At 46.1% G+C, this 10,918-nt stretch overlaps 1 protein-coding gene across 1 annotated transcript; it reads right to left on the reverse strand.

The window, feature by feature from the left end:
* Window positions 1-938: 938 nt before the first annotated feature.
* Window positions 939-2,753, reverse strand: EMWEY_00025110 (hypothetical protein, conserved; the record flags this gene model as incomplete). Its single annotated transcript, XM_013481017.1, has 2 exons — window positions 939-1,659; window positions 2,346-2,753. Coding segments are annotated over 2 exons (1,129 nt in total), but the record flags the coding sequence as incomplete, so codon positions are not given.
* Between the last annotated feature and the right edge of the window lie 8,165 nt (window positions 2,754-10,918).

Raw genomic sequence — 10,918 nt, forward strand, 5'->3', positions numbered from 1 at the left:
TATATATATATATAATATATCTTATAGAACCAGCAGCAGCAGCAGCAGCAGCAGCAGCAGGAGCAAAAGAAAGAGAAGAGCAGCAGCAGTAAAAGCAGCAGCAGCAGCAGCAAAAGCAGCAGCAGGTTGAACAACACCAACAGCAACAGCAACAGCAACAGCAACAGCAGCAAAATCCCCATCACCATCACCACCACCACCACCACCATCACCACCAGCAGCAGCATCAGCAGCATCAGCAGCATCAGCAGCAGGAGCAGCAGCAGGAGGAGGAGCAGCAAGAGGAATAACGTACAGGATGCAAGACATAATGTATTAAGAATGCATGCAATTTAGCATATAAATAAGGATGTTCTTTTGCTGTATTATATACACTAAGAGTAAATCTTCTTTTTGTTCTTTCCTTAACTAATAATTCATTAACTCTTCTTGCTCCACCAGTACCACTACCACCACTAGCTGCTGCTGTTCCTGCTGTTGTTGCTGCTGCTGCTGCTGCAGCAGCTGCAGCAGCAGCAGCAGCACGAGGACCCGTACTAGTAGTACCTATAAGAGGAAGACGTGACCATTGTAGATCATCAAGACGTGATGTTGATACAACACCGCAGATCTCACGACATAAACATAAACAAGATAACTCTAATAAACGTAAAAAAGCTGCAGAAAAAAAAAATAAATTAATTAATTAATTAATTAATTAATTAATTAATTCATATATTAATATATATATATCTGCAGTCATTTATTGCAGAAAGAGCAGCAACAGCAGCAGCAACAGCAGCAGCAGCAGCAGGATTATAGCACATGCATTAATAACAGTATAAGCAACAACAGCAACAGCAGCTGCAGCAACAACAACAACAACAGCAGCAGCAACAACAACAACAACAGTAACAGTAACAGTAACAGCAGCAGCAGCAGCAGCAGCAGCAGCAGACCTGCTAAGTTAGCTCTAGCTTTTTTTGCTGTTGCTCCTGCTGCTGTTCCTGCTATCATCTCTGCACATTGAGATACACCATCTAATAACATAGCTAAGAATGGCTGAGGCAGCAGACCGCTGCTGCTGCTGCTGCTGCTGTTGCTGTTGCTGCTGCTGCTGCTGCTGCTGCTGTTGTCTCTTATAGAATATCCTATAGAAGAAGAAGGACCTAATATATGTGCTATATATGCTGCTGCTCTTATTGTATCTATAGAGGAGACAGAGGGGACACCAGAGAAACAAGAAGAAAAGGAGACGCATTCAATTGTCTCCTTCTTCTCCTCTCCTGCTGCTGCTGCTGCTCCTGCTGCTCCTGCTGCTGCTGCTGCTGCCTCGGAGTCTGCTTGTGAGGCAGCAGATGAGGGACCCTCATCGGCTAAACGTTTCTCTCCATCCTTAACAGCAGCAGCACCCGCTGCTGCTGCTTCTGCTGCTGCTGCTGCTGCTGTTGCTGCTGCTGCAGTGCTATCGCTATGGTATTCGCTCTTAACCTTAAGAGCTGCTGCAGCAGAATCTGCTGCTGCTGCTGCTGCTGCTGCTGCTGCTGCTGCTGCTGCTGCTTTATCTTGCTCAGCAATTCTTTTTTGTGCTAGATCATGTACATCCCTTAATAACTGCAGCAAATGCAGCAAGCAGCGAGGCAGCAGCTGCTGCTTGATAAAGGAGACAGCTGCTGCTGGCTGCAGCAGACCCCAACAGACACAATAAACAAATTCATAAAAAAAAGATAATGTGTCTCCTTCTGTCTCCTGAGCAGCAGACACCATTATAACACTAATATCTACAGCACGTACGCAGCAGCAGCAACGGCAACGGCAACTCTTCCTGTTGTTGCTGCTGCTGCTGCTGCTGTTGCATGCACTGCTGCTGCTGTTGCTGCTGTTGCTGCTATTCTTTATGCTGCTGCTGCTGCTGCTGCAGCTGCAGCAATCGCCTATGTTAACTTCTTGAAGAGCTAAGGGGATGTACGGGAGACACCGCTGCCGCCAGGCCTAAGGACACAGCAGCAGCAGCAGCAGCAGCAGCAGCAGTAGCAGCAGCATTAAATAAAGCACTTAGTTATGTGTAAAAGGAGACAGAAAAAGACACAAGGAGACACCAATAGATTATAACAATGTCTACAACCTCAGCATACACCGCAGAATTAGGGTTTAGGGTTTAGGGTTTGAGTAGGAGACAGTGGCAGCAAAAGAGAGAAGCAACAATCTAGCATTAACACTTGCTGCTGCAGTCTGCTGCTGCTGCTGCTGCTGTTGCTGCTGTTGCTGCTGTTGCAGTTATGAGTTAATATTCATACGCCTGACTAGATATATAATAATACTATTAAGGGTTTAGGGTTTAGGGTTTAGGGTTTAGGGTTTATTACCTCAAGCCTCTTAGTGAGCAGCAGATTGAAGTTTTCTTCTGCTGCATGCAAATCGCAGTGTCTGTACGCATCAACAAGTAAGCTACGATCTATACCACCATCTTGTGTCCCGCTGCTGCTGCTGCTGCTGCTGCTGCTGCTGATTAGCTTGACGGGTACAAAACGATGGGTTGCTGCTGCTGATATTGATTGGAGGCTAGCGCCATCCTTAGATTCACGCTGTCGTGCTGCTGCTGCTGCTGTTGTTGCTGCTGCTGTTGTTGCTGCTGCTGGTGGATGATTCGTCATTGATGCTGCTGAACTAGAGCCAGCAGCAGAAGCAGCAGCATTAGTAGGTGCTGCTGCTGCTGCAGCACCTTGCTGCTTCGCACCAGCAGCATTTTGCTGCTTCGCAGGAGCAGCAGTCATGGCGGCTTTGTTACACACAACGCAGCTGCAGAATCATAACAACAACTGCATGCTGCTGCTGCTGCTGCTGCTGTTAGTGCTGTTGCTGCTGTTGGTGCTGATGCTGCTGTTGCTGCTCCAGTTGCAATGGCAATCCTGCTGCTTTGCTGCAGCGCAAGGAAGAACAGCAGCAGCACCACCACCGCCACGACAGGCTGCAGCAAGATACCTGCCTTAATCCCTCTTTTCTTTTTATCTCCTTATCATTACTATTTTATTTAATTAAACAATAAAGAGAATATTAACAAAAGAAAGAAGAGCCAATTAGAGCAGCAGCAGCAGCAACAGCAACAGCAAGAAAACAGCAGATGCGCCGCGCTCAACACGTACACCCCAAGAGGGAAGAAGAGGACTTAATAAGGATATTTATGTTATAATAAAGGAACAAAATACATTTTAATTAAATTCTTTCTTTTATTATTCATTAATATACAACTTATAAGGTGGTATAGCCAAAGAAAACCACAATTTACCCTCGGGGCTTGATGCATGCAACTTGGGGCTGCATAAAGAAATAAGAAATACTTTTCCTTCTTTGCTGCTGCTCTTTTACGGTGTGTGTACACCATAACACAGTAATAATAATTAATTATAATATATTAATTATATTAATACTATTAATATTTATATTATTATACAAAGTTCCTTAATGCTTACTCTCCCTGTGCCCCTCTATAAAAGCCTCTTAGTAATGGCTAGCTGCAGCTAGCTGCAGCTAGCCACAGTTAGCTGCAGCTAGCCACAGTTAGCCACAGCTAGCTAGTTAGCGAGCTAGCTAAGTAACTACGTTATAGGGACCTGCTGCTGTCCCTAGCGGGGGACGGCTGTGGGGTCATGATTGCTGGAGACGATCCCCCACCCCTTCTATTACCTTAATGCCTTCTGCTGCAGAAGACAGCAGCAGCAGCTAGCTGTGGCTAGCTGCAGCTGCAGCTAGCTACAGCTACCTGCTGCTACTCATGACTATGCTTATAAGGGGCTTCGCTGTCTGAGTGTGTGTAGGTAGATTGACGCAGTTAGCTAAGGAGATATCTGCTGCTGCTGCTTGCTGCAGCATTTATTGCGTGCCCCCTTTTTGCATGCAGCATCCGTTCGTGCTGCTCTCTGTCTCCCCTGTGTGTCTTCATAACCAAGATGTGTCCCCTCCGTCCTTTGCTGCTTCTGCTGCATCTGCTGCTGCTCTGCTTATTTATATAAATATATCTATTTATTGGGCTTATTTATATACATATATATAATGTATATATATTACATAATATGTATTATATATTCATATATATTATATTCCTCTATACAGGGGCACCCTACAATCTGCCTGTCCAGCCCCAGCATCTCGCCTATGCATGCATTTTGCATGCGCGCATGCATGCAGTATGCGCATGCAGACTCTCTAATAGATCTAAGAGGGTTTAGGGTTTAGGGTTTATGTCTGTGTGCCTATCTGCGGGATCGGGCGGGATCGGATCCCATCGCCTCCTCTTGCTGTATCTCTCTACCCAACAACTTATCTATACGCAGCACTCTGCTGCTGCTGCTGCTGCTTCTACTGCTTCTGCTTCTGCTGCTGCTGCTTGTGCTGCTGCTGCTGCTGCAGAGTTCAGCAGCAGCAGCAGAGGTAGTCCGCCATGTATACACCCCAGAGACTTGAAATGCAAATAAGTAGACACTTGGTCTTAAGAGACAGCTAGTAAATAAATATATTTAAAAAACACCTTTTTGCATGCATGCATGCGTGCATGCATGCACACATGCATGCATGCATGTAGGCATGCATGCATGCATGCAGGCATGCAAACAGTCCACCATAGAAGGGTTATAAATATAAATATATATATGCGGCTATAAGGGCTATTAAAAGAAGGGAAATTAAATAAATAATATTCTTCTTTTTTCCTTCCCCTTGGTGGATAAAATGGTGTATATACACCCCAATTAAATATATAATAATAAATAATATAAATAATAAATATAAATAAACAGCCCCACCATATAAACACCCTTTCCTCTATCTTATTTATTTATTTATTCTTTTTCTTCCCTTACAATATAATAAACCCTTTATAATACACCACAATGTATAATTATAATTATAAGCAGCAAGGAGACAGGAGACGATCCCGACGATCCCAGCTCCCTGCTGCTACCAGCCCCATTTGCTGCTGCAACTCTTCTTCTTCGTTTCTGCAGCAAACGCATGCATGCATGCATCCACTCATGCATACATGCATGCATGCATGCATGCATTCATGCCCATTCGGACGGTCCAGCTGCTGCTCTTGCTGCTGCCCTTGCTGCTGTACTTGCTGCTGAGGCTTCTGTTTCGGAGCGCATGCTGCTGCAGCAATGGCAGCAGCAGCGTCCTGTCAATGTCTGCTGCAGCAGCAGCAGCAGCAATAGGTGCAGCAACACAGCCGATCTGCTGCCGCATTTGCTACAGCTGCAACAGCAGCAGATGCAGCAGGTTGGTTTCCCACAACGTCTGCTGCAGCTGCAGTAGCAACAGGTGGCGGTAGGTGTTTGCCTCTATGCTACTGCTGCTGCTGCTGCTGCTGCTCTTGCTGCTGCTGCTTCCCTTGCTGCTGCCATTTTCTTCAAACATTTTCCTCAATCCTTCAAGCTGCAGCTGCATGGCATGATAACCTCTGCTTCTGCTGTTGCTGCACGTTATTGCTTCTGCTGCTGTTGCAATTGGATTTGCTGTTGCTGCTGCTGCTGCTGCTGTAGCAGCAGCAGCAGCAACAACAACAACAACAACAGCAAGACAATAGAGTATTTATATTAATGCGCTTTCTTACTATCAAAAGGCTTAAGTCCTGCCTCTATTAATGCCCTAGATAGGGCAGCACAATCAAGGGAGACAGCAAATAATTCTCCGTTATCTATAGGGTGTCCAGTTAGTCTCTCTATTAGCTTAGGGTGGGAGGCTAATAAGAATTTATTAGCAGAGGAGACAGCACAAAGGGACCTAAGAAGAGACAGTCCCCTTCTTAATATATTGCTATCTGTCTCTGCATAATCTGGCTCCATCTCCTCTGGTGTTGTCCATACAGCACGTTGTATAACTGTCTCCTCTCTTGCTGATTCTCTTAGGAATAAGCATGTCCTTTTTAGTCCCTCTCTTCTTCTTATACATTCATAACTCCTTAATGGATAAGATAAACGATCTAGCTGCTGCAGTACATCTGCTGCTGCTGCATCTAGAGGATTACCACTAATTACTTTATCTAATGCAGATAGTTGTGCCTCCATGCTCTCCAATGTAATAGGATTATTATTGCTGCTGCTGCTGCTGTTGTTGTTGTTGCTGCTGCTGCTGTTGCTGCTGCTGCTGTTGCTATGACGGTTAGAGTTCCTTGCTGCACCATGTGGTCTTGATCTAGCTGCTGCATTTTTAGCAGCTGCGACAGCAGCAGCAGCTGGATCAGCAGCTGCTGCTGCAGCAACAGCAGCAGCAGAACTAGTACCACCACCAGCAGCACCTAATGCACCTAATTGCTGTTTTTGCCAATAAAGACCATAATTAGCAACAAGACAATCAAAGACATCACGCTGAAATCCGCTCTGTATCCTTAATGTCTTTGTTTTCTTTAGTACAACAGGAAAAGATTCTCCTATATCTCCTGCAGATTCAACAACTTCTCTTAGATGAGGAATAGGTACAAATCGTACATTTGAGCATAAATATCCATCTGCTGCTTGTTGATGAGTACTGCTGCTGCTGCTGCTGCTGCTGCTGCTTGATGAGTGATGATGGTGATGACCATGAGGATAAGGAGAATTAGGGGATTGGCTTCCTGCTGCTGCTGCAGCAGATGATAAGGAGACAGGAGATAGAGGATGACCTGGTGATGGAGATGTTGGTGTTGGTGGTACAGAAGGTAATGGGGAAGAAGGGACACTTGTTGGTGTTGAATTGCCTCCTGTTGCTGTTGCTGAGGATTGTGCAGAAGCAGCACTAGCAGCAGCAGCAGCAACAGCAGCACCAGGTGATCCAACAGGACATGCAAGTGCCTCTAATAAACCATTAAATGCCTCTAAACATGTCTCTATACCAGACTGTAATGTAGAGGTAAAAAATACATCAAAACAATACTGTCTCCTTTGCTCCTGAGGGTGTCTCCTTATTATTTGTACAAAATTATAAAATAATTGACGTAATAATTCAACTTGTATTTTTCCATCATCACTTAATTCTGCTACACCGTCCGATGGACTAAAAAAACCTGTACGTTGTTTACGTACTGTTGGCTGTACTACTACTGTTAAGGAAAAAAAAAACACACACACACACACATTAAAAAAAAGATATAATTGGATAACTGAATAGAGGAGGAGGAGACAATTATTTTAATTGGTTATAAGGGGGGGGAGGGAGAGGGAGGGAGGGAAGGGAGATGTGTAAAGGGAGAGACTGAAAAGGAGACAGAAGACACAAAATGAGGGGACATAAAGGACTTCAAAAGGAAGAATAGAAAGAGGAGACACTTAGAAGGAGACAGTAAGGAGGAGAGACATAAAAGGAGACAGTTAAAAAAGGAGACCGTTAAGAAAAAAAGAAAAAAAAAGAGACACTTACATCTTTGTGAGATTTGTCTACTACCAATAAGCTCTTCTCCTGTCCCCGCGGATACAAATAATAAGAATTTATTTTTTTTATGACTTGTTTGTTGTTTATTAAATAATTTAAATACATTTAATAATTCTTGTGAGTCCCCTATTGCCCTTGGTGGGCCTAAAGGAGACAAAAAACGAGGAGGAGAGCAAGCTAGGTCTGCTGCTGTTATTGTATCCTCATTTGCTGCTTCTAAGGGACACACATACACAACAGGAGACACAGAAAAAGGAGACACATAAGGAGACAGATAAGGGAGGGGGCAGGGGGCATAAAAGGAGACATATATAAGGGGATATATATACATCCAGGCAAGGGTACATATAAGGAGACACTATAAAGGAGACAGCATAAAGAAGAGACATAAGGAGACCTATAAGGGGACATATAAGGAGATTGTCTCCTTATGTGTCTCCTTTCTTGGTGTCTCCTACGGAGACAGTTAGGGGACATAATAGAGGGACACAAGAAGCAGCAAGAAGACAATGAAGGGACACAGCAGCAGCAACAACAAAAGCACCAACTGCAGCACCAACTGCAGCAGCAACTGCGGAGGCATCAGCTGCAAAAAGCAGCAACTGCAGCAGCAGCAGCAACCGCGAGAGCAGTAACTGCATAAGCAGCAGGAGCAACTGCAGCAGCATCAATTGCATCAGCAGGAGCATCAGCAGGAGGAGCAGCAAGAGTGCTGCATGCAGCAGCCAAACCTTGTAGATATAAGCACATCAACTTGTCCCCTTGAGTACAAGGAGTGTCCCCTTTATAAAAGGGACTGTCTCCTTTATAAAGGGGACTGTCTCCTTTTATAAAGGGACTGTCTCCTTTATTAAGGAGACTGTCTCCCTCATAAGGGAGACTGTCTCCTCCCCACCTACCAGGGACAGAGCTCCATGTATCATCGGAGACAGAATGGTCATCTTGTGTAGACTCGTCAGAAGATAGCTGAACAGCAGCAGCAGCAGCAGCAACGGCAGCAGCAGCAGCAGCAGCAGCGGCAGCAGCAAACACAGCAGAAAGAAAAACAGTAAATTAACAAACAAGAATGCAGCAGCAACTACATCATTGACTTTTCTCTATATTTATGACCCCCTACCGCCCCCTTCCTGCTGCTCCTGTTGCTGCTGCTGTTGCTGTTGCTGCTGCTGTTGTTGCTGCTGCTGCTTACATCTGTTTGCTCCATATGACTCTCTTTCTCTAGCTGCTCAAGGAGACTGTAGCGGGGCCTAGGGGGCCATCCAGGGATACCACCATTGGGGCCCCCATGACTGTTATCATCAGAGGAGGACCTCCTGGAGGGGGGCCCCAAGGAGGGGGCCCCTCCTCCCAGTCTGCTTCCTCTGTTAGAGCCCCCATCTGATAAAGGATCTCTTAGGGAGGGGCCCCCTCCAAGTGCCCCCCCACCTAGGGAGGCAGATGAGGGGCCCCAGGGTACTGATGAGGAACGAGGGAAGAAAGGGTTATTAAAAGAGCTATTAGGTGAGTCTTCCCCCCCTAGTACAGGAGGAGAGGAAGAGAGAGCAGCAAAGAAGAATAAGGCATAAATCCTCATTGTTGCTGCTGCTTCTTACTGCTGCTGCTCATAGGGAGAGGGAGAGAGAAAGAAAAAAAAAGAGAAAAGAGAAAAAGAGAAAGGGAGCGAGGGGCCCCTCCCCCCCTTGAGGTGTATAGCGGGAGCAGCAGCAGGAGACGGTAGCTGCAGCTGCAGCAGCTGCTGTGTTCTTTATAAAGAAGAAGCTGCTAAATAAGGATCAGCAATATTAAGACGAGTCGCAAGATGGAATTGATCGGTAGCAGCAGCAGCTGCAGCTGCAGCAGCAGCAGTAGCGGCAGCAGCAGCGCAGCAGAAGCAGCAGCAGCGGCGGCAGCACCGGCGCAGCTGCAGCATGCACCGAAAGAGAAACAAGAACTATATAAATACACTCTTTTAACGAGATTAATTCAAACAAACAACAGCAAATGGCTGAGGCAGAAGCACAAGGCAGCAGCAGCAGCTGCTGCTGCTGCAGCAGCAGCAGCAGATCGCTCTCACTGAGGCCGCGAGGCAAGGCGCTCTCATACAAGTTGTTGCCTGGGGCTGTGGCTGCTGCTGCTGCTGCGCTTGCATGAAGAAATATTCTTTTTATCCCTTTTTTATATTGTTTATTTATTTTAATTATATTGTTTTTATTATTAGTAATTAATTAATCAATATAATGCAGCAACAATACTGTTTCTGCTGCTGTCAGACAAGGAGCCGTTGCAGCATTAGCAGCAGCGCCTCGCCGAGCCACCCTGTGTCATAAATGGTCTGCTGCTGTTGTTGTTGCTGCTGCTCCTGCTTTTCCTGCTGCTGCTGCTGCTGCTTTCCCTATCTTTTATACTTATTAAACCGCACAAACCCCATTATAACTCCTTACTGTACCCTAACTAGGCAGCAACATCCCCTCCCCCCCCTTTGCCCGATCCCTACCCCTAGGGGTAACGGCAGGGGCCCCATGGGGCCCTGCACGTTAAACGACTCTAAGCAGCAGCAGTAGCAAGTTGTTACCGCTTAACAACAGGCGCACTCGGCTTGCATGTATTATAACTGCAAATAAGGGAACGAGAACCCCCCTTTTAGGTGGCCCCTTTAGGAAGGCATATATAAAGAGGGAAGTGCCCCTATTATAGATGTAGTAATTATATTGTATATAAGTAGATATAATATGCACAGTATATATAATAAATATTCAGTTATCTGTCCCCTATGACGCATAAACAAGGAAAAAGAGCTAAGGGCTATAAGAACACCCTCATAGCAATTATGTGCTAGGCTCCGTAGGGCCACAGACACCAGGACAGCAGCAGCAGCACAGACTCCGCTGCTGCTGCTCAGCTAAAAGTCTCTAGAGGGCATGCGTCCGCCGCCCTGCATCATCTTGACTCTCTGTACAAAGGGTAAACATTAGGTGTACAATTAGGACTAGATGTGTCGATCTCCTTGTCGTCCCTCTACTTGCTAATAGTATGGTTATCAGCAGCAGCAGCAGATGGCACGAAAGGTTCAAATAAAACAAAAAGAGACGGACAGACACCTGCTGCGCCAGCAGCAGCTGCCTCGTGCCAAGGCCCTCCCTCGCTGCATGCATGTCCCTAAAGATTGCTGCTTGCATGCAAAGCCTTGGGAGACCCTGCTATGGGGCCCCTTCACTGGGGGCCCCTTCACTGGGGGCTAAATAGAGAATCGGGCGGAGACAATGCCAGGCAGTAGAGGTGGCCAGACGTTTAAGAAGGCCCAGGTAGGAGACACCACCAGAGGAGACAACACGGTGGCAATGTCTCCTTAGAGACATACAAAAGGGACAGAGGGAATGAGTAGGAAAGAGGGAGAGGAGAACGTAGATGGAGTGACAGAAACAGAGAAGGAGACAGAGGAAGCAAGAGACAGATACAACGGTAAAGAACGAAAAGGGGACAGAGGCAGCAAAGAGGAGGGAGACAGACAGGTGTATACAACTTATAAAGGAGACAGCAGAATAGCAGTGTCTCCAACCTG

The sequence above is a fragment of the Eimeria maxima genome, genomic scaffold, assembly GCF_000499605.1.
Source record: "Eimeria maxima Weybridge genomic scaffold, Emw_scaff264, whole genome shotgun sequence".
Classification (NCBI taxonomy): Eukaryota; Apicomplexa; class Conoidasida; order Eucoccidiorida; family Eimeriidae; genus Eimeria; species Eimeria maxima.